Here is a 24,440-nt window from a genome sequence, read left to right as displayed (position 1 = left end):
ATTGAAATCACAATGAGATACCATCTCACGCCAGTTAGAATGGCGATAATTAAAAAGTCAGGAAACGACAGATGCTGGAGAGGATGTGGAGATATAGGAATATTTTTACACTGTTCGTGGGAGTGTAAATTAGTTCAACCAGTGTGGAAGACAGTGTGGCAATTCCTCAAGGATCTAGAACTAGAAATACCATTTGACCCAGCAATCCCATTACTGGGTATACACCCAAAGGATTATAAATTATTCTACTATAAAGACACATGCACACATATGTTTACTGCAGCACTGTTCACAATAGCAAAGACTTGGAACCAACCCAAATGCCCATCAATGATAGACTGGATTAAGAAAATGTGACACACATACACCATGGAATACTATGCAGCCATAAAAAAGGATGAGTTCATGTCCTTTGCAGGGACATGGATAATGCTGGAAACCATCATTCTCAGCAAATTAACACAAGAACTGAAAACCAAACAGAAAACCAAAACCAAACATGTTCTCACTCATAAGTAGGAGTTGAACAATGAGAACACATGGACACAGGGCGGGGAACATCACACACCAGGGCCTGTGGGGGTTGTGGGGGAAGGGGAGGGATAACATTAGGAGAAATACCAAATGTAGATGACAGGTTAATGGGTGCAGCAAACCACCATGGCACGTGTATACTTATGTAACAAACCTGCACATTCTGCTCATGTACCCCAGAACTTAAATAATAATAAAAAAAATCTAGGGTACTGCATTTACCCTGTTATCATGTGCTGCAAATTATCACCATTCTTTAAAGAAGCCCAAATTCCAAAGCTTTGAGGTTGTATTATGGATGTCGTTTATAACTCCAATAAAGAGAATATACAAAGAAAGGGCCTTGGCCCATAGCACAAGATTTGTGAATGAATGCATGCTTATATATTTTAAGTTACAATGAAATGTTTAAGGTATGTAGGTATAATTTGTAATTCTTTGTTGTCACTGATCTTTGAAAATTAATATCTAACATTTCTGCTTATGTCAAAAAAAGAGGGCTTCATCTTCCAAAATAAAACTGTTCTCATTTTAAAAGACTCAACTGTTCTCCTTACTTGGATGGGTTTTGTAGGCAGGTAATTAAATACCTGGGGAGGCACAGCCCTGTCCCACTAACATCACATAGAAGGTGACTTACCTGGAAACTATGACGCCATTCACTTGGAGGAACTTAAACAGGTCCTGTGCCTTCTCCCGGTCCTTGAACTTTTCCTTGGCAGTCAAGGTGTCATATGGTACAAGAAGAGGGTGACTGCCACCACCTGGGGTCAGTAAGGTGAGAGATGACATTTGGCTCTTCCTTTGCACTTCTGGGAGACCATAGCTGCCCCGGTTCAGCTTCTTTAGGGGATGCTGTGAACCTCACTCACCTTTGCTCTCCAGCTCCAGCTTCTTCTTCTTGGCCCAGATATTGTGATAGTTCTCAGCCACGACCTCCACCATTCCCTGTGTCCCACCAAGAAGAGCCAAGTCAAAGAGAAAGAAAGCAGGCAAGCTGGCTTCATAGCTGCTAGGCCATTTCAGGCAGCCTCGGGAAAAGCACACCACTGAACACTAACAGCAGACGGCCAAGGGCTTCCCATCATTAATTAGTCTGTGCTTATGTACCTCATTAGTTTCCTATCTTCTCATACACATAGAAAACAATTTCTAACTCTGTCCTTCCCTTGTAACTTATTACTCTGGCAGTTTGATGCATTTATGAGAAACATCCATTTCCACTTGAACCTGCATGCTGGCAGCACATCGTTTTTCACAGCAGCTGGGTATTGTACTCCTGACCTCAGACGGGGAGTTGGGAGTGCGGGCCAAGAAAAGTCTAGAACCCCTGAAAGCCTATAGCTAAACCTTAATCACATCTTAAAGGAAGTACTGTAAATAAGATTTCTCTAGTAGAATCCATCTTTGTAAGGCTTGTAAAACAGTGACTTAAAATGAAGGACGTATTTTGGAAAGAAACTTTCTCTAAGGTCCAAGGGGCTGGTCTGATGGACTTCCAGAGGGTGAGTACTCCAGGCTAAGGCAGGCCACAGCCACCATGTGTACAGGAGGGGAGCAATGGGAGGAAGCAGCTTAGGGCTTTCAGTTTCAACCCCTTGGTCTTACATCCCTATATCCTGCAATGATTGCCTGCCTGCACCAACACAGGGAGCTCCAGCAAACCCACTGTGGGACGTGTGGGCTGTCCTTATGTTTTGGGGGCCTTGCAATGACGAGCAAGCACCTCCATTGAGGCGCTAAGTTTCACAGATTTTGTCCTAGCTGTCTTATTTATTTTGGGTTTTGATACGGTATAGTCAGCCTTCCTTAACCATGTGTTCTGCATCTGCAGATTCAACCAATCATAGCTTGAAAATATTTGGAAAAAAATGTGTCTGTACTGAACATGTACAGACTTTTTTCTTGTCATTATTCTCTAAACAATACAGCATAGCAACTATTTACATAGAATTTACATTGTGTTAGGAATTATAAATAATCTACAGATAATTTAAAGTATATGGGGTGATGTGTGTAGGTTATAGGTAAAACTATGCCATTTTATGTCAGGGACTTGAGCGTTCGTGGGTTTTGGTATCTGTGGGAAGTCCTAGGGTGAAGCCTCCGTGGATACTGAGGAATGACTAGCGCGCTGGTGGTGCTTCCTACTGTGTCAGCACCCATCATGAAGTCCTTGGAAGAAGCGCAAAGCCTCCCGTTCTTGGAGGATTGGTTCACTCTGCAGAGACTTTCCCTGTGGCCTCTGCACAATGTGACCATCTTCAGTTTTGAATTTTAGTGGTGATATGTTCTAGGCATTCTTTCCCTTTTTTCCCCCTTTAACTCTTTGGAAGGTAATGCGTCCTGCACTTGAGCCATGCTGGACCTGGGGCACTGACCTGGAGTTCTCTGGAGAGCACAACGTTTGAGAGGTCGAGGGGAGCAGGGCTGTAGCTGTTGCCCTAGGAAAGCAAAGGCAGAGTCACTGGGTTGCCATTATTTTCCTTGTTCTTATCAGGCATCCCCAACTTCAGCTGTCAAAGATGTGCCCTGAAAAATCCCCAGGGTTCATCTTAGATGGTCCCACCTATGATGCCCCAAGCAGAACATTTCCAGATTCTCCATGGCTTCCATCGGCCTAGTGTGGGCCTCTGGGTGTGGTGTCGTACCTGGTTGGCCTGGGACACACTTCGAAGCTTCTCATTTTCCCGCTGTTGAACCAAAGCTTCTCCCTCTTTGGTCCTCTCCACAGTCCAGCCCACAGCCAGCATGGTTTTCAGGGACTCTCGGGCAGGCCAGCGATAAATTTCCTTCTCCTAGAAGAGAATTTGAGCAGAAGCACTTTGCAGAACACACCCCAGCATTCCCCCTGGCCCATCTCTGCATGGAAGGTGTCTCCCACTGTGGGTGGGGGTGCTAGTTAGCAACAGCCTTCTCTCACAAGGTCAAAACATCCTTTGCAGCATCTTACCCAAAACATAGTCTTTCCGGTGTTTTTAGGTATAAGACCCTACAGTCTCTCCTGCCCTGGAAGGAAATGTGCCAGACATTATTAATGACATTATCTACATTCTGTAGACAAAGAACAGGAACAGGAGAGTGACTCCTCATGTTCTAGTAGTTGTTGAAGATGAGACCTTGTCAAAATGCATCTGCATAAAGCTCTCCTGTGAGTTTGGGAAAGATAATTTCTTAGATTTAGAATTCTTGTGGGCTGGGCGCGGTGGCTCACGCCTGTAATCCCAGCACTTTGGGAGGCCGAGGCAGGTGGATCATCTGAAGTCAGAAATTCGACACCAGCCTAGACAACATGGTGAAACTCCATCTCCACTAAAAACTCAAAAATTAGCCGGGCGTAGTGGCACATGCCTGTAGTCCCAGCTACTTGGGAGGCTGAGGCAAGAGAGTCGCTTGAATCCGGGAGATGGAGCTTGCAGTGAGCCAAGACTGCACCACTGCACTCTAGCTTGAGTGCTACTCTGTCTCAAAAAAACTCCGTCTCAAAAAAAGTGAAACTCTGCCTCAAAAAAAAAAAAAAAAAAAAGAATTCTCTTTTGGTCTATGTACAATTTAATAGGTAGTTAACATGAATACAAAGATACATACATCATCCTTTACATGTGACACTAGGCCTAGGCCTAAAGCTCACTAAGAATCTTACAGATTGCAAGACAAGAATTCAGAGTTGAGTTAAACCAAATATGTTAATTAATTAATTAATTTTTTTAAGCAAGAGACGTGTTCTTTTAACCATATTTTCTTGAGGATTCTCTTCTCTATTACCTGTATCTTCTGTGTATTAGAAATCATTTTTGGCTGGGCATGGTAGTTTACACCTGTAATTCCAGCACTTTGGGAGGCCGAGGTGGGAGGATTGCTTGAGGTCAGGGGTTCAAGACCAGCCTGGCCAACATGGCGAAACCCTGTCTCTGCTAAAAAATTACAAAAATTAGCTTGGCATGGTGGTGCATGCCTATAGTCCCAGCTACTTGGGAGGCTGAGGTGGGAGGATCACTTGAGCCTGGAAGGTGGAGGTTGCAGTGAGCCAAGATCACACCACTACACTCTAGCCTGGGTGACAGAATGAGACCCTGCCTCAAAAAAAAAAAGAAAAAAAGAAAGAAATTATTTTTGTCTGAATTTTTTCTCTTTCTTTGAGATAGAGTCTCGCTCTGTCACCAGACTGGGGTGCAGTGGCATGATCTTGGCTCACTGCAACCTCTGCCTCCTGAGTTCAAGCAATTCTCCTGCCTCAGCTAATTCTCCTGCCCGGCTAATTTTTGTATTTTCAGTAGAGACGGGGTTTTGCCATATTGGCTAGGCTGGTCTTGAACCCCTGACCTCAAGCAATCCTCCCACCTTGGTCTCCCAAAGTGCTAGGATTACAGGTGTGAGCCACCACACCCGGCCTTGTCTGAATTTCTCCAGTAATTTCACTGTGCCTTCTCCCTGCCCTGCCCTAACCAAACCCCTTCCTGGTTCAGTTCAGTTGCAGAACTACAAATGCATTTTAGCCCAGCCTCAAAGTGCTGAACAATGCTTCTTTCACCAATGGCCTCTCAAAGCCAAAGAACAGAAAGTGAGGCTGGGCTCTCGGAAACTGGTCCTGAGGCAGTTGCACACTGGCAAGCTTGTGAGCAGTTTACTGAGTCCTAGACGATGTTTTAGGGACTTGAGAGTCAATGTGCTCTGAACTCCTCTGAGCTCCTGATAAAATCACTCAAGGAAGGAAAGAGCATGGCCACACAGTGTTACCAGAGGCCTGTTTCTTACCTTCTCCGTTAATGTCTTGAAAGGCCTTATTAGTGGGTGGGTCTTCACATTTTCATCCAGGGAAATCCCATATTTCCATCCACTCTGACTCTGTAGAAATGTTCTCAGTTCAAATATCCTTGGCACACAAAGAACCCCGCTATGTGACCCAATCCCTGCTTCTATTTTCATGGAGCAAATGGAATAATGGATAGTGACAGGGCTTAGAAATTCTCCTCAAAAATGCCTAATTGATACTTTCAGGCCATCAGGCTCTCCGCCTCCTGAATCTTGAACCCTGCTCTTTTATTCCTTCTTGTTTCAGTTGCTGTCCTCTCCACTTTTTCGCTTGTATTTCAGGCCCACTTAAAACAGCATGTTTCAAAAGGCCCTGGGAACAGTGCTTCTCAGGTTAGCGTACCCCCCTCGCAGGAAGCACAGAGGCTAGGACTGGAAGGCCTGGGAAGACTGGACCTATTGCCACTGCCTAGAGGGGCCCATTTGCCTTGCAACCCTTGCCTGCCAGTGCCAGAGCAAAAGTGTAGTGATGTGTGCTTCCTAGAGTCACAGAAGTTTAAGAACTTTTAGGGTTATTCAACAAATATTGGGTGAATGTCTTCTACGGTACACACCAGACTCTGTCCTAGGTACAGTGGATACGAAGATAAGTAAGAGCCCCTGATTTCCGTAACTTCATATCCCCAAGACTCCTGGCTGCTCTTTCTCAATCTCTGCTTCTGTCCATTTGTTAAATGCACGTTTCAGTTACCACTGAGAAGAGACTAGTATCAAATCAGTACTTCCAGCGCAGAAACTCCCTCCTAGTTTCAAACCTATTTAAGCTTTGCTTGGATGTTCCACAGGCACCCCTCAAATTACTTCTCTACATGTCTCCTCCTCTTGGGTCCCCTGGATGAAGTGGAGTGAACAGCCCCAGCTTACACTCACTTTCCAAGCCAATGACATGGGAGTCCTCCTTGACACCACTGCCTGTACCCCTCCCATCATTTGTCTGTCTGTCTGTCTCTCTCTCTCACCCACTTCCCTGCTAATGTGTTAGCTCAGGCCACCATTAGCTCTCATTGGGGTTACTGCAAGAGCTTCCTAAGTAGCCTCCCAGCCTCCAGTCTTGCTGCCTCTCTATGGATTCATTTTCTACACCAGCGTCAGGGGATATTCAAAAATCACAATCATTTGTGGGCACACAACGATTCTGACTTCGAATGTTTCTGACTTCGAATGTTTCTGACTGCCAGCTGCCATCCTGGTAAAACCCACGTGCTTTCAAATGACCTGTAAACCTAAAAAGGTGATCATATTGCCCTCTCCAGACTTATTTCTCACCCTCTGTTCCCATCCTGCTCTATGTCCTAGCTATACTGAACCATGGTTCCCTAAAGCCAAACTGTCTCTTGCCTCCCTGGGTCTGCACCTGCTGTTCCCAAGGCCGGCAGCGTGCTTACCTCCTTGTGACAAATGGCTCCCACTCATCCTTTAGCACATGCTGTAGATGTCACCAACTCTGGGAGGTGTCCCTGGACCCCCAGTCCTGGATTAGGGACTCCTATGTGTTCTAATCCTGTGCTGATGCTCACCATAGCCCTGAACAAGCTGCCCCACAATGGCTGGTTCATTTTGTTTCTCCCACAAGATCATGAGGCTTTTGAGGGCAAGGAAAATACTCTTTTTTCTCGTGAGATACTCAGTGCTGCCTGGTACTGCTGAGCAGCATGTATCTATGCCCTCGTGAAGCTTACAGTCTAGTGGCAGAAAGAGATATCAATCAAATAACCATACTAGTAAATGTAAAATTGATAAACAGAATAAATGTATAGATGTATAACTGTTATAAATACAAATACCTAAGCATGCTATGGAAGTACTATGAAAGAGAAGAACAAGGTGCTAAGAGGGCCCAGGGCTGAGAAATCTGGAAAAAAATGCCATCCTAAATGGCATTCTAGGAATTCATGCTTGCAGTGATATTTGCAGGATGAGTTGGTGAACGCTGTGAGAATGTGTGTGAGTACAGGTGAGTATCTGGCAGGCTCAGACAGAGGAGGGTCTCTGGCATGTGTAGCGCACATGAAAGAGAGAGTGAGTCTAAAATAAGGGGAGGTGGCTGGAGGGCAGAGGGCAAAGGAGGAGATGAGGCTAGAGATGGCAGCAGCAGTCAGATCAGGGAGTGCTTACCAGGCCATACCAAAGATTTTGACCATTATCTTCAGAAGAGTTAGAAATTATGAAAGGATTTTAACAAGGAGAAGGGCCTGGGTAGGAGGAGCAGTGGTAGAATATGTATGATTTAATTTGTGTACTGAAACTCTGACTTGCTTGCAGTATGAAGAACAGACTGGGCAAATGCACTTGGGGAGACCCGTAAAGAGCTTATCCCAGTCGTCTGGGTAAAAGACGATGGCAGCTTGGACTGAAGTCGTAAGAACAGAGACAAATGTACAGATGTAAGAGAGACTCGGGAGTTCAAATCCACATGCATGAGTGATAGCTTGGCTAATGCTGTGGGCTCCTGGAGGTGACTCTTCTCCCTAATTCACAGGCTGGCCAAACGGCCATAGTCAAAGAGTTCTTAGAAAACGCAGATGCTCTAGAGCCAGGGCCAGCAGCTATGCCCCGAGCCAAATCTAGCTGGCCACCTTTTTTAATTAATAAAATTTGATTGGAACACACGCATGCACTTTTGTTTATGTTTTCTCTATGGCTACTTTTGTGCCACAACAGCCAAGTGGAGTTGTTGCAGTGGAGATCGTCTGGCCCTTGAAGCCTCAAATGTTGATCATTCAGCCCGTTACAGAATAGATTTGCCAACTCTGTTTTAACTCCTTTTTAGAATCATGAGGTATTAGCCTGTTTTATAGTTACAATGAATAGCTGTTATCATCAGCCCCCAGTAGACTCCTGGAAGGATGAGCTGAGCCTACATCCACACAGAGGCTGAGCTGGTGGTTCACAGTGTCCCCTCTCTGTGGGCACATTGTATGGAGGTGGTTTTCTGTGGCTTCGCTGTGGACATGGGTCCACTGTTACACACTGTAGGCTGCAGCTGAGAAATGGCCCCAATCCTTAACTAGCTGCCCACGGGAATCCTGGATATCTTTGGCACAGTCTTCCCACTTTGCCTGCCAGTGTTAAAGGGTTGACACAGCAATGAAACTTATTAAACAGCCTGACCTCATGTGGTGAGGAATTTTAAACACCAGATGGAGAGCCTTATTAATAAGGGAGTGTCTGGGAGTTCTACTACTGCCTACCATAAGAAGACGATTGCATGTCTTCCCTAGAATAAAATCCAGCCTTCCAGAAACGTGCAAGGGTTAGGCTTTCGATTTCATTTTTTTTTTCCAATCTGCATTCAAAGATAAAAATTAAATAGAAGCCTCCCCATTCCCATTAAGCATTTACATCAAACACACACAAGCCTGTGTTTGGGCACGACTCCAGTAAGTAAATGTTAAGAAAGAAGTTAACACTTCCAGAATTGATCATTTTCTTGAGAAATACAAAAGCAACACCAGCAGCTGCTGTCACCTATTTCTTTGACTTCCACCAACCCTGGGAAATTGCTGCTCAGAAATAATGAATGCTCTTGGCATGGAAAATCTGTTACTTAGACAAATCAGGCAGATTTCCAGCACTGGGCCCTTTAATGTTCTTGGGCTGTTTTTCCTTCCTGACGATTGTCAGTTGGATGATAATCCCTACCTTGTCATAGGCCCATTTATCATGTGAATGCTCAGCATACTTGGTGACGATGTATTCCAATTTTTCAGGCAAGGAAAAACTGTGAAATGAGGAAAAACAATTACAACCTCCCCAAGCACTTCAGCCAGACATAGCAGAAGATAGTCAGAACCACCAATCAACCAGCTGTCAGAAGGTGGATTTGATCAGCCAGCCAATCCCAAAGCTAAAGCTGGACTCCAGGCACAGTGACATTCCTCAGTAGGGGTGGCATAGCCAGGGTTAGGTCACAGACACACCCAAGTCTAACCATGGAACATCTCTGCAGGAGCCTTGGCTGGGAAGGCCTCCTGCCATGTGCTCCGGGGTCTCTTGGCTCCTGGGCCAGACCTGTCTTGGTTAGACAGTGAGAATCCAAGGTAAATGGCCTGTCATCCTCTGGCTACAATCTGGAAATGGTAGAATTGGGTAGCCACAGAGTCATATGTTATGAAATAGTGGTTTTCTACCTTTTGGGGCTCAGTAGCTCATGGTAAAATACTAGAATTTTGGGGCCGGGCGCTGTGGCTCATGCCTGTAATCCCTGCACTTTGGGAGGCCAAGGTGGATGGATCATGAGGTCAGGAGATCGAGACCATCTTGGCTAACACGGTGAAACCCCGTCTCTACTAAAAATACAAAAAAATTAGCCGGGCGTAGTGGCTGGTGCCTGTGGTCCCAGCTACTCGGGAGGCTGAGGCAGGAGAATGGCGTGAACCGGGAGGTGGAGCTTGCAGTGAGTTGAGATCGTGCCACTGCACTCCAGCCTGGGTGACAGAGCAAGACTCCATCTCAAAAAAAAAAAAAAAAAAAAAAAAAAAAAAAAAAAAAAAAAAAAGAAAGCTAGAATTTTGCAAGTACAGTAGACATCTGCTATTTGTTTTCCCAGAAAACAGCTCTTGTCCCTTCTGTTGGTACCAGCACCTACATTCCCTTTGCATATTGTATAGTCTTCTTATATTGCATGCAGTGTTACGTGAACTGTCACCAAGGATGGGCATATGACTAGGCAAATCAGACTCTCTCTCCACGGAATTTAAGTCTTGAGTTGGGTGAAACTAGGGCAGTAAATTCTTCAAGGTGATTCACCCAATGGGGACACCTGAAGATTGTCAATTTCCTCACTATGCCTGATTCCAGTCCTTCCCTGATGACTATGTGTGCTAAGGCCAGGTTGGCCTTTCACTTGGTCTTGATAATGACCCCATATTCTTGCAATAAGGCGCTTTTCTCCTTAAGCCAGGGTTAGTCTCTCCATTCCTCAAGGAACTATATTGATGTCACAGCTATACTGGAATAAATCTGAACTCTCAAAATAACACAGAGCCATTAACACACAGTTGCTAGAGTATAATGTTTTCTCAGAATGTTTTCAAAAGCATCCAAGTTACTACGCCATTTGCTTTGTCTTTCTTTAGCACTGTTACATTTTTATAGGCAGAGTTCTCCCAAGTCAGCACCTGCCTTCTTTGGCCCCAGCTTGATGGTTTACCATGCTCCTTACCTCTTACTTACAGCAGTTTCAATTCTGTCCCACCATCCCCACAGCTCAAAGCTCTTTCCGATGGAATGTGTGTTTAATTGTCCCAAAGATGAATTTTACACATTATCAAAGCAGACAGTCCCCCTGGGAAGGGTTCAGGCTTTCATTTGAGAACTACCGCCATGAAGGACAGGTCCAAGGGGCTCATATAGGCTCAGGCTTACTTTCCCTGCTCACTCTGAAGCAGTTTTAGAGCTCTTCATTTAAAATGCACCTGGAGCTGACTGTATACCCTGCAGCACATATTCATAACTGGGCAGAACTACCACAAACCAAAATTTAGCAATATTTTGCCCAAGGGATAAGCACACCTCCATGGCCTAGTCAACACCAGTGAGAAATTCTGGAAAATTATAGGGAGAAAGTAAAAGGCACAATGGTAGGGCTATTCTGAAGTTCCAGCATCCCTCGGCATGACAAAGAGCAGGTCCAGCTTTTCCATTGAGGACCCCACACTGTTCTGCCATCACACCCCAGCCTTGCCAGGACACAGCTGAGTGTTATTTATGGAGCTGTTGTGATGTATGACGCTATTAGAACCATATGAGCCTAATTCACCAAGAGCAAAGATATTGTCAAAAAGCTCATTAATAAATTAATTGCATAATTTGTCAGGGTAGTTCTCTCAGTGCCTCAGGAGACATTTATTTGTGGGAGCATCTATCTCTGGTAAAAAATAAACCAACCCTTTCCTCCCCCACCAAAAGCCCAGAATATAATAATACACATATGTATGGATTAAACCTTGTGCCTGATGGGACTTGCCACGTCAAGAGAAATGATGAACAGTGTTGGCAGGAGGGAAAGAGGTAAAGCTCACATTTCTTGCTAACCTCTGGAAGAAAACATTGGCTACTGGACAAAATACAGGACCAGCTTAGAGATGATTCTGGACTCACTTCAAGGTGTTGATAGGTTTTGGGTCAAAGTTGCCATCCGCATCCACTGAGATCTGTTTCTCCAATGTGGCTGTGATTCTGGTATCTAAATAATCTGGTGGCAAGGCCCCAGCTATAGCACTGAGACAAGGCAGGGCCATTCGGAAAAGATCTGGGTCATATTTCTGTGAGGGAAAAACAAGGCCACGTTAGTAGAGAAAGCAGAACCATGCCCTTAGACAGAACCAATCACCAATCAGCTGAAAACAGAAATAAAATATGTGCATTTATCCAGGTTAACCAAAACGAGAAATGTGTAACCCCTTAAATATTTTCTGGTGGAAACGAAGGTATCCTTGGAAAATGAAATAACACTCTATAAATCCTCAAGTCACCATTTGCTTTAAGTTGAAAAATCTTAAACAGGTTTAAATCAATATCTCCTAAATGGTTAATTTCAAGACTACCTACGGGTTAAAGTGACTAGTTGCTAGGCCAGAAGCGACTATAAACTTGTCTGCTAAGGATGGTCATAGAAACGGACCCAACTTACAACTGGAGAGGGCAGAGTAAGCTGTGCCAAGCTCTGCAGTAGCTAATATGGGTCATATGTTGACATCATCAGCAGGCTGCTCAATATCCATCATTGTCTCTTGAACTCAGCCAGAAATGAATTTCAGTCAAATAGCATGGGGTTGGGAAGAGCTTTTGATCTGCTTATACTAGACCAATGAAATCCAGGGGTAAAGAAAATTTAAATGCAGGTGAACAAGCTATGTGCATGTTCTAGATTTCTCTAAGAAAACCAGACCTACTCATTTTCTACCTTTAAAGCTCCTGACCTCACAAATTGGGTTAGGGGAAGTGGAGCAAAGTCTAAGAGTCAGAGCTCTACTTCAATCACACTGTTCAGGAAGGCCTGGGATTCAGAGGCTCTCAGTTCTCACTTGACGCCTCCTCAAATGAGTGCCTGCGAAGAACCTCTCCCAGAATGGCTTAAGGTCTTCCGGAAATCCCCTGTCCCACCATCACAGCAGATGTCAGGACTTTTCCTCTTGGCTCGAGCCTAGTGAAGGTTGGCAGACAGGAGCCGCGCCACATCAGGGGGAAACAAATGGGGAAGTAAGACATCAAAGACTGACATCAGATGATGTGTGTGTAATTCACTCTGGTAGTCACTTTCCCATGTACAGCTTTGTGAATGTGAAAATTTATTCAACTACTCCGAGGCTTTTCTTCACCTGTAAAATAAGGATTTTGAGAGTTTCCATTTCAGAGAGATGGGTAACGATTAGCATAATACGCTTGTGAAGTACTTAGCACAGGTCCTGGGCAAATGGAATGCTAAACAGATGATGGCTGTTATTATCTGTAGCTGCTGGAGCACTGAGATGCTCTCTTTTTATTCAGAAAGTACTGTCATTACCTTTTGGGAGAGCGAGTCAAAAATCCCCCAGAAAAGCTTCTCTGTTAGGTGCAGCTCTTCTTCCACAGCTAGCCCGTAGCTCCCCCATCCTGAAGGCAGGCAGTAATACTTCCAGCACTGTTCATAGTGATTTGTCAGAAGCTGGGAGGTGCAGAACAGGACAGACCAGCGGGGTGGGGTAGAGAAAGTCCACAGGCATCAAAAACATGCAGGAGAGAATCAAATAGTAAGCAGAGATCATGAGAATGAAACATGCGAAACAGCTGGGCTGTTTACAAAGAGGCCCTTCAAACACCGCTGGGAACAGTCTGCTCTCTGCCTAATGAGCTTGAGCCTGAGCGGATCTGCCTGATTAATTCTTGTGCCTCCTAATGTGCCCCTAGCAGTTACTAGAAAATGGAGAGGAGCCGTTTCTAGTTCAAACCAGAAAGTGCTACCTTCTGAAAGTAGCCACTGTGTGTTGTTCTAGCCAGTCAGGGGTGGAAAGAATTTCTTCTGGGACCTTTGCTTGTAATTCTGGAAGATCTTGGGGGGATGCTGATATGGGGAGAGGATGGTGGGCTGCAAATCGTGGGTCTGAAGATTTTCTCTCATCAATTACTACCCGTTGTTTCCTTGCCCCCACTCCCTGTGCCCACTCCCTCTCCCCTCTCTCACACCCCAGTGACTTTACAGCAGTTTCACATCTTGCCAGTAGAGGGCAGAAATTACCGGTAATGTTTCCCTCTCAGCAGGTGGGACCCATGTCCTCGAAGAAAAATCCCACGGATTTGAGAGGTAAAAGTGAGCTTATTGAGTGATATCAATAATGCCTCTTGAAAGCCAGTATCCAGCTGGCAGCAAAGGCTTGCAGAGGAAGCAATACTAAATTAAGATGTACACACTATGGTTTTCAGTTAAAGTATTTTTTTGAGATTAAAACTAGGGCTGCTAGAGAGAAGAATCAGCCCTTGGAGGACTGTGGAATCTCTGAGAACACACAAACTGTTTTCTGCCTGGCATGGAGACAGGGGATTGAACTAAAGCCCTCTGGGAATTCTGGTTATCACAGTAAAATGCTGCCTGAAATGCTTGCTTGGACTATAAAGAAAAGTGCTGTTAAAATCATTAGGTAGGATTTTCAGGTGTGAATATGGCAGGTGCCTCAGAGAGAAAAGGTAAAAAACACTGTCTGCTTGGGTGGATGGCTGATTCTGGTGGCCTCCCACCAGGCCCAGATGCCTCTAGTGATAAAATATTTGTAATGTATGAGAAAACCAGAAACAAGACAATAAAAAAAGGGAAGGCCAGGCATGGTGGTTCACACCTGCTGTAATCCCAGCATTTTGGGAGACTGAGGAGGGAGGGTTGCTTGAACTCGGGAGCTCAAGGTTGCAGCAAGCCGTGGCTGTGCCACTGCACTCAAGAGTGAGTAAAAGAGTGAGACTCGGCCAGGTGCGGTGGCTCACGCTTGTAATCCCAGCACTTTGGGAGGCTGAGGTGGGCGGATCACGAGGTCAGGAGATCGAGACCACGGTGAAACCCTGTCTCTACTAAAAATACAAAAAAAAAAAAAAAAAAAAAAAAAAAATTAGCCGGGAGTGATGGCGGGCGCCTGTAGTCCCAGCTACTCGGGAGGCTGAGGCAGGAGAATGGCGTGAACCCGGGAGGCGGAGCTTGCAGTGAGCCGAGATTGCGCCACTGCACTCCAACCTGGGAGACACAGCGAGACTCCGTCTCAAAAAAAAAAAAAAAAAAAAAAAAAAAAAGAGTGAGACTCTGTCTCAAAAAAATAATAATAAAAGAGAGGGGTCTGTGGTCTTTTTAAGAAAGAGAGCCAGGCGCAGTGGCTCATGGCTGTAATCCCAGCACTTTGGGAGGCTGAGGCAGGTAGATCACTTGAGGTCAGGCGTTCGAGACCAGCCTGGCCAACATGGTGAAACCCCATCTCTACTAAAAAACAAACAAACAAACAAAAATTAGCTGGGCATAGTAGCACGTGCCTGTAGTCCCAGCTACTCAAGAGGCTGAGGCAGGAGAATTGCTTGAACCTGGGAGGTAGAGGTTGCAGTGAGCTGAGATCTCACCGCTGCACTTCAGCCTGAGTGACAGAGCAAGACTCCATCTCATTTAAAAAAAAAAATAGAAAACAACAAAAAAAGATTTCTTACAAAGAAGAAAAGCACAAAACAGTATGGAATAGAAAAGGGACATTTTAATCAATTTAATGAAAAACCACAGGGCCTTCAAAACTTTTTGAGATGAACACATTCTGATAAACCTAATTATAGCGGGAAAGCACAAAATCTAAGTCCCCGTATGAACTGCAGCTAAATATCAAGCAGTCAGTGGAAAGCAGTTAAAGAAAATTGGAGCAATTTTCTTCAACCTTGGCATTCAAGAAAGGACTTGGTTTTGTGGGATGTATCTTGTTAGCTAATCATCAATTTAAAGGAGTAAAACCCATTTAGCATGTACTTTTCCCTCCAAATTGTGAAGACATCACATATTACAAGGCAAGTTTCCTGTGCAATAGACTGTATTTCTGTAACCATAGTGATGTTTACCTTGAGAGGCATTTTGCAGTATTCATTGAGTTGTGGCACATCAAAAACGAGGCGTCGCAGGAGTTGCTGTAACATAGAAGGCCTCAAGTGACTGCAGTATGAAATAAGAAACATAGAAAAATAAAATGAAAACATAAGAAAAATAATAAAGGAGGAATGAAAGAAACACTCAACAATAAGCATATTACGGCCAAGCCTCAAAACAGCTCCTAATACACAAGATCTTGGATAAACAAGAGTAGATGATAAAACACTTGAAAACAGTATAGTTAAAATTCAGAAAAAGGGTGCTAATGAATTGGGATACCTGAGGTGGAATTCTAATTGCTATGTGACAAAATGTTCTAGGATATATGTATACTCAAAATATAGTCACTGATTATGTGCAAAGAATATAACAGAAAGAAGGTGCAGTTCATTTTGTAGTCATCTCTAATGTCCCCTGAACTCTGCAGAGGGAGAAACTTGCGTTGAGCAGCTGCACAGGTGGAATCTGAGGCCACCTACTGGTGTGATTTGAAGAGAACTTTAAAGCCCTCTGCCTTACGATCTGGGCCATGAAATTCTCACTACTGGAATCATTTGTTTGGGGTAAGGCTTTGTTCTCAAAACAACTCCATTAATAGGCAAATACAGTAATTATTTAAAGAATAATCTATCAAATTACAGAGTTCATGGCACAAGTACATTTCGAGGTAGAGAAAGGAGAGGTAAGCAACACGAATTTTGCTTTTTTACATTGCCAAACTTTGAAAAATCTTAGTGGAACCTATGGTTTTCTCCAGAGAAAGGTGTACACACATAAACACAATTTGGTATATAAGTTCAGCTCATGAATCCCTGGACTTTTTCCACTATTGCCTAAGGAGCTACGGAGGTAAAGCTAACACCCCTTTGTTAAATGTTGGAATGCCAGGGAAGAAATCCTTGGAACATCTACAATAAGAAGGATGTATGCAGATGGAGAACAAAAGTCATCTGTTTCACAACTGTTTCTGGAGCTGGCCTTGTGATAAAAAGCCCCGGGGTGAAAATACACAGCGAGTAAGTAGCCTTGTCTCGGAATCCAATAGTTAGAATACAAAAATCACTCAATGTTTCACATTATTATTCAGCTCTTTAGCAATTATCACCTAAGATTCACTAACTTGAATACAAAGAGTGCAATACATCTGTAATTCTGCGAATTCCTGACTTATTAAAATAAACAATGAAAAAACCTAGTTAAGTATCAGTTTGCCTGCTACATCTAGAGCTCAAGTGATCAAGAAGAAAAGCTCTAAAAGTACAGTAATAGGGCTGTGAGCTCTACTTTTTGTTTGATGTAAAATTCTAATTTCTTGGCCGGGCGCAGTAGCTCACGCCTGTAATCTCAGCACTTTGAAAGGTCAAGGTGGGCGGATCACCTGAGGTCAGGAGTTCGAGACCAGCCTGGCTAACATAGTGAAACCCTGTTTCTACTAAAAATACAAAAAATTAGCCAGGCGTGGTGGCGGGTGCCTATAGTCCCAGCTACTCAGGAGGCTGAGGCAGGAGAATGGTGTGAACCCAGGAGGCGGAGCTTGCAGAGAGCGGAGATGGCACCACCACACTCCAGCCTGGGCAACAGAGCGAGACTCTGTTTAAAAAAAAAAAAAAAAAAAAAAAAAATCTAATTTCTCCAAAGTCTGATTCTTTAGAAATATTTGCAGCTCTAATCAGTCTCACCAATGTGACTTTGTTATTAGGAAATAGCTTATGTTGGGAGGCAGGGGTCCTTGGTTGATGTGGTTTCTAAAATACACCCAGAGTTCAGCTCCAGCAAAAGGCAGAACAAGATCTGCAGCTGCTATTGATGCATTACCAGCCAATTACAAATTAAAGCTGATGCAAAGGATTTCTTTTTGTGTAAACTCATTATTTATTTCATTTTCTACCATTAAGAAAATAGAGGCTCATAAAAATAATGGGGCATTAATCTTCCTTTTGAAGTGGCAAAGTGCAGAACCTAGGTAACTTATTAATTCCTGGAGGTTAATTGGTGTGTACACTGAAATTTGTCTCTCTTGAAAGACCAAAAATATTCTAATTAGCTTAATTGTCTGCCAGTTATCATAAAAATCTTGTGTTGAATGAAGCAGTACCATAGTATCAGGCCTGGTTTTGGAAGGAGATCTCTGGGAGAAAATCCTTTCTGGGGCCTGGGTCGAGGCCTCCTTCCCACCAACCAGCCTTTACTCCCCACCCCAAGAAAATAATACTATGCAATGACACAGCTTGTCCCATAGAGCAGTTAAAGCCTGTAGGCCTTAGACGATACAAAGACAGTAGGTATAGATTAATTTTAAAAAGTATTTTAAACATAGTGGTCATTGTTATATTTGAAATATAAGCATGAGATTATCCTTTTTACAACATTTTAAAACTGTTTTGTAACAGGCTTTATTTTTCAGAGCAGTTTTCGGTTTACAGCAAAATTGAGCAAAGGGTACTGAGAGTTCTCATATATCCCTGGCCCCATACAGGCACAGCTTTCCCCATTATCATTATCCCCCACCAGTGGCACATTTGTGACAACTGATAAACTTATACTGAAACATCGTTATCACCCAAATTTCATAATTTACACTAGGGTTCACTCTTGGTGTTGTACATTCTATCAGTTTGAGCAAGTATTTAATGACATACATCCATCATTATACTGTTTCCACTGCCCTAAAAATTCTGTGCTCAGCCTGTTCATCTCTCCCTCCCCCAACCCCTGACACCACTGATCTTTTCACTGTTTCCTTAGCTTTGCCTTTTCCAGAAAGCTGTATAGTTGGAATCATACAGCATGTAGCCTTTTCAGATTGGCTTCTTGCACTTAGTAATATGGGTTTAAGGTTCCTCTATGTATTTTCATTGCTTGATAGCTCATTTCCTTTTAGCACTGAATAAAAGTCCATGGTCTGATGTACCACAGTTTATTTATCCATTTGCCCACTCAAAAACATTCTGATTGCTCCCAAGTATTGGCAATTATGAATAAAGCTGCTACAAGTATCTGCATACAGGTTTTTGTATGGATGTAAGTTTTCAACTCATTTGGGTAAAAAAACCAAGGAGTAAGAGTTGAATCATGTGGTTAAGAGTATGTTTAGTTTTATAAGAGACTGACAAATTACCTTCCAAAGTGACTATACCATTGTCACTCCCACCAGCAATGAATGAGAGTTCCTGTTGTTCCACATCCTTGCCAGCATTTGATGTTATCAGTGTTCTGCATTTTGGCCATTCTGATATGTGTGTAGTGCTATCTCATTGCTGAGATTACCTTTTGGTGTGATGTTCTACTCACATCGATGTGAGGACCGATGAGTCTTTTTTTCTAGGTAGCCCTAGCTCCCCAGTGCATAGTAATTTATGTGATCAGAAAAGAACTCATTCAACAAGAAATCAAGACCATACTCAGCTGGCCCCTAAAGGGGGAAGCCTGTTGATCCTCTCTCTGGAGTGACCTACAGCAGTGATTCCTAATCTTGACTACATATTGGAATCACCTGGGAAGTTCAAAAGCCAGAATCTTGGGTCCCATCCCTAACAGTTTTGACTCTTTGGGCTGGGATGTGGCCTGGGCACTGGGATATTTATTTCGTAACTCCTCAAGCATTTCTGATATGCAGGTGAGAAGGAAAAACACTGGCTGAAAAACAGCAGATCACAGTCTTGGCCTGTGCTGCCAAGACCTGCTGTTGAAAGAGTCGTCTTCCTTGGATTCTACCAGACTTGACTTAGATTCCTGAGGACCCAAGGCTCTTGGGGTGACTTTACCTTTTGTCCTCAGCTGGCTCTGATGCCTATCTGCAGTCTTAAAAATTATTGCCTTAAACTCCCCACTGTGACTGGAGGTTTTTTCTTTTATTTGCTGCCGGTCTTGGGAGGCCTAGAGGTAGGTCACTTTTATTCACACTTAGAGTCTGGCTTCTATGTAAGATGTGCTCATGTAGAGGGCAGACACATCTGCTTCTGGCTCTATTTTGAGAATGAAGACAACCCTTAATCTGAACACTTTAGGCCTGAAATAGTCTTCTGGTCCATCAACCGTGATGGGTAAAGCCTGAGCTGTGCCCTCTCCCTTCCCCAAAGGGGAAGATCAGCCTCAAGGAAGAGTCTGTGGCAAATAGGGGAGCCGAACACATCCTATGAGATGTCTGGGGGAGGGCTGGTGTATGACAAAGGCCTGGAAGCTTCCTTAGACTAGACTACCGGTTTTTAGACTACATAGGAAAATGCAGTTGACCTGGATGCATACACAGAACTAACAACGTAGGATGTGTACTTACTTGCAAATGGCAAGCAAACATTCTTCTATAGTGTCCCTTTGTGCTTTGGTGAGGGAACGTCCCTTGGAAAGCCTGTATATTGTCTGCAGTGTGGAATCAATCAGAGAGGTGCAGTGTTCTGTTCCGGCAAAGAGAGGGGCACATCTTGTGAGGAGCGGGAGCACAGCAGAACATATATACCTATTTAGTGCAAGCGCAGCCTCTGCGGTGCTTAGGGAAACCTAGGGAAAGAAGATTGGGACACAGGTTAATCGCCCTGAGGAACAGAGCAAAGCTGGCTCTGCGCTGAGTTCCCATGTAGCAAGCTGTGGGAGCTTATATATGTCCACGTTGCATAGCAAGGAAGTGAACAACTTTCTACCTTATCAGCAGTTCTATTTTTCTTTTTGCATTTTCAGTGAAAAAAAAAATCAAGTTAAAAGAACAAAAAAACAAAAAACAAAAAAATAGTAACAAAGGCTAGCTGGCTCTAAGTCTTCCCAAATGATCCTATAAATATCTGTTCCCTTCAAAAGAATTTTGAACTCATTAAAATCAGCCGATGGCCAGTCTAACCCAACATTTTGATGCGTGCGAAGTCTAGTTGCCAGGATACTACATTATTATTCTGGTTTTTGCTCTCTTTTCTCACCTACCAGGGGCTCACACACTGTTATCTTATGACTGTAAGATTAGTGAATGGTTATAGGCCAAGCAGTTTCTCAAATTCACCAGTTTTGTGAAAGAGAAAGTGGAACTCTGACTCCTTTCAGTTAATTGGTAGCGCTTCGAGCAATTCACAATCAATACTGACATGAGAGTAGACCCCACTAAAGGGAACCTAACTCTGCATGGGGAACATGGAAAAAGAACAGAAACTTGGGACCTTCTATACAACTCTAACATAGTTCTTGCTTATGATGCTCTTTTACGTACATTTAGATGGATGAATTGAATACAAGGAAAACCCATTTAGTGACACTAAGTATAGCCAAAGCATGCCTTACCACCATCTTTGAAAACCGTAGAACTTTCAAAAGAAAGCTTGAGATCCACACAGATGAAATATTACCATTTCCTGTGATTACTGCAGTCATTCTATCTGTAACATACTTTGTATAACTTATGATTTGAAAAACCATTTTCTTTGAACTATATACATGTCTCATTGTTCCTATAAATTATCTAAATTATCAAGTTTGTCTCCTAGGAACTTCAGTAATCATTCTGGGAGAAACAGCTAATCTTTCACATTTATCACTTTAATATACAGAGTTAAAATGAGAAAGGACAGAGCTTTGATTTCAGTAGATTATAAGTTTTCAAAAGAGAATGCATGAATGTCTATGTGTTAATGAACTGAATATAACACCTTTTTGTTGTAGATGGTGTTTGGACAAACATCTGATTGAACACCAGATACTAGAATAGCATTTGCTGTTTATTTGATTTATAAAAACGTTAAATTATTTGATCAGGAAGCTTGGGGAGATCCCGTGAGTTAAGAAAACTATTTTTAAAATCAAATAATTTATAGAAAAGTTCAAAACAACAGCAGTGGCAGAAGCATTGTTTTAATTATTCACAAATAATTATTCATAATTATTATGAATAAAAAGTTATTGTTTTATTATATCAAAATGTAGGGTTAGACTGGGTTATTCGGTATTAGGGATCGTATACCCTAATACTGTCATATATACCATTTATCATCTCCATACCACACATGGGAATGCAGCTCCCACTGAGGCTGGGGCTCGTATTTCTTTCCATTTCTGGATAACCCGTGCAGGTGGAATCCACCCAAGTTAAGGTATTTACCGCTGACAACCCATCACAGAGCTCAGATTTCTATCTCTGTTGGACACCAGGTGGAGCCTTTGAGAAATGTTTTAACTAAAAACAATCCTAAACTGGCAAGATGTTTTTTAGGCTTACGCCGATCTAGTTTGTCTTTTCTCCTTGGACCTATGACTCCTGGTGTACCTTTTTCTGCTTAGTTTTGACTTGTGGCATCTCGTATCTGAGCTTTGTAACCCTAGGGGCCCCCTCTCTTGATGTTTGTTGATGGTGAACTACCTTATCTATCTCACCCTTGATTTCCAAACTTATATTTGCCTTTGTCCTCTTGTACTGACCTTCGTCAGGCCCCTAGCTTCAGACCTATCCATCTGGTGGTCATTACATGAAACTAAGAAGTGAGAGTGGGAAGAGTAATGTCAGCCTATAATGTCGCCAGCCAGCCTTTTTCAAAGGCAATAGAGACATGGTCTCACCAGAGGGTGCTTTTGTCCCCCAGGGGACATCTGGTGATATCTGAAATTGGTTTTGGCAGGGATTCGGGGTGAACTGGGGTGCTACTGATATCTAGTGGGTAGAGGCCAGGGATGTTGCTAAACGTTCTACAATGCACAGGATAGCCCCTTACAACTTACTGTCAAGGTTAAAAAAAACTCTGCAATTGAGGGAGTTGGATTTGGGGTCAAATTTACCTATGTCTAAGTCTCTGGCCCAATAAATGAAGATCTTCCATTTCATGGTACCCCTATTTTCTCACCCATTAAAGTAAGCTATTAAAATGTAATTGGTGAGTAAATAGAAAATACTTGCTTCTAAGTCCAACATTACTAATTTTACAATGATGGGAACAATAATTTTTGTTATTTTTGCAACTTACTGTATCTAGAGAGGCAGAAGCTCTTAGGTCAGGTAAAAATCCAACCTCCAGCAAGTGGAGCAGAAAAGTTTGATCCTTAATGCCATAAACGCGGTCCAAGAACAGCACCATGGGTGCCTTGTGGTCAGGGCAGAAGTTGGCCGCCATATCTGGCTCACTAACCGACCCATCTGAAAGACACATAGAAAATGTAATTTCCCTTTTTCTATCTCCAAAGTCTCAAAAGGTAACACAGAGCTTGTCTGTCTATAGCTTGTTCTCCCTATAAGGGACAAGAATTTTGGAAAAATACAGATTGAGCATCTCAAATCCAAAAATCTGAAACCTGAAATGCACCAATATCTGAAACTTTTTGGGCACCAGCATGATGCTCAATGGAAATGCTCAACAGAGTATTCTGGATTTTGGATTTTCAGATTTGAGATATGCAATTGGTAAGTATAGTGCAAATATTCCAAAATCCAAAAAAATCCAACATACTTCTAGTCCCAGGCATTTAGGATAAGGAGTACTCAACCTGTACAGTGCTGTGCTGAAGGTAGCTTGTACTTTGTTGAAAAGCCAGTTTAAAATTCCAGCCAGTTGTTAAACATGCTCATTATTAAAAATTAGAATTTACAATTAAATAGATATTTAAAAAAGGTAACAAATACTAGAACTCATTACTTCCTAATTATTTCAGTGTGAACCACACTCTTGAGGTTTTCTGCATCAATTGTATTTGTGTGTTAGGAATACAATCTAATGGTGTGCCATGTCCATTTTCTTCCCAACTCTGTGTTCAGTGACATTACATCGGTGGCTTGAAATTGGCCATGGTGAGAAAGTTTATACCACAGAAATGGGCAAATGCTAGGAATCAGGGCTCGATTTATTGCTTTGTTGATTTGAAACATAAGTGAGGGAGAAAACATGAATGAAGGCAGATTAAGTTTAATATGTCATGTCTGTAGTTATTACATCATAAATAGAACACACTTCGAGGACATATTGTTGCAATATTTGGAAATTATCGTCTGATTTAGGTGAAATGTAAACCAGGTCATCCAAGAATTCTAATCTTAATCAAGAGGTTCAAAGGTGAAGTGGGGAAATACTATGAAGAAAATAAAAACTGCTTGAGCTGGAGAATAAAGACAGGATTTCGAGTGAGGATAGAAAACAATTTCCTCTTCCTGTTTTGTTGACACTGAAAACTAGGAAAGAGGACCCCCAAATGATAGCCACAGCATATTTAAATACTGCACTGGAAAGGTGTGGGACTTCATAAGGAGCCCTGAGAGGACAAAGATTAAGTCCAAGGCAGCCCAGACTCTCGTCCTGCCCAGGAATCAGCGTCAGGCTCTAGGAGAGCCAGAGAGAAGGGGCCTTCCAGACCGCAGGCTGCGGCCTCTCCTGCCCTGTGTACCAGGCGAAGCCGGGCCTGAACGGCTGAAATTGACTTCCTCTCTCACGCATGCCTGGTGTGGTGGGATATTAGTTAGTGTTTTGTGTTTGGGAAACACTGAGTTCAACATCTATTTGCTTTATCTTAAGTTTTCTCAGAGATGTAATCATTTTATTGTGCTTATACCAATGTGATGTATTCCACAGCATTTCCTAAACTTATTTGACCCCAGGCCCCTTATTAATATGCACACCTATTAATATCTCCCAAAAAAACCTTCTGTGGAATATCAGTTTGGGAAACCAACGGTTGGAATCATATGTTTTCAATTCTTCCATTAGCCTGGATAATGGGTGGGGCGACTCAGAGAAACAACACTTCGAGGAGAGTGTAAGTTTTGCAAAGATAACACTGACTGATGTCAAATGTCACAGGTAGCACTGGGGGAAAACACTTTATGATCCTCAGCCATGAGGTGAGCGACTGTGGCTGAAGACAGGCTGTGTGGGGGGCCCGTCTGTGCCCCAACTGCCTACACAAGCTGGGGGACCCAGGGGAAAAGGAGAAGGGAGGCCGTGGGGAGAGCTTTCGCTTGTCCCATTCCATCAGCCTCCCTCAGAGGGTTGGCATGCTCATAGGAGGACAGCAAGGTCTGTCTGTACCTGTGGGACACAGGGTACAGTTGTCTTGACAC

The 24,440-nt window shown here is 43.2% G+C and overlaps 1 protein-coding gene across 4 annotated transcripts in view; it reads right to left on the bottom strand.

Annotated features, from left to right (window-relative positions):
• The window catches only part of RYR3 (ryanodine receptor 3), a 565,081-nt gene that overhangs the window by 120,351 nt on the left and 420,290 nt on the right, over positions 1 to 24,440 (bottom strand). For all 4 annotated transcript variants that reach the window (XM_055278588.2, XM_055278589.2, XM_055278590.2 and 1 more), the window contains exons 47-57: positions 22,360 to 22,529; positions 19,704 to 19,924; positions 15,400 to 15,490; positions 12,854 to 12,994; positions 11,449 to 11,612; positions 8,989 to 9,067; positions 5,290 to 5,379; positions 3,186 to 3,332; positions 2,916 to 2,978; positions 1,407 to 1,482; positions 1,175 to 1,298 (exon numbers count right to left, since the gene is read on the bottom strand). In XM_055278588.2, the coding sequence (XP_055134563.2) occupies positions 1,175 to 1,298; positions 1,407 to 1,482; positions 2,916 to 2,978; positions 3,186 to 3,332; positions 5,290 to 5,379; positions 8,989 to 9,067; positions 11,449 to 11,612; positions 12,854 to 12,994; positions 15,400 to 15,490; positions 19,704 to 19,924; positions 22,360 to 22,529 (1,366 nt within the window). The remainder of the gene's footprint in view (positions 1 to 1,174; positions 1,299 to 1,406; positions 1,483 to 2,915; positions 2,979 to 3,185; positions 3,333 to 5,289; positions 5,380 to 8,988; positions 9,068 to 11,448; positions 11,613 to 12,853; positions 12,995 to 15,399; positions 15,491 to 19,703; positions 19,925 to 22,359; positions 22,530 to 24,440) is intronic.

Source organism: Symphalangus syndactylus, chromosome 5, assembly GCF_028878055.3.
Source record: "Symphalangus syndactylus isolate Jambi chromosome 5, NHGRI_mSymSyn1-v2.1_pri, whole genome shotgun sequence".
Classification (NCBI taxonomy): domain Eukaryota; kingdom Metazoa; phylum Chordata; class Mammalia; order Primates; family Hylobatidae; genus Symphalangus; species Symphalangus syndactylus.
This window is presented reverse-complemented; position numbering and strand designations above follow the sequence as displayed.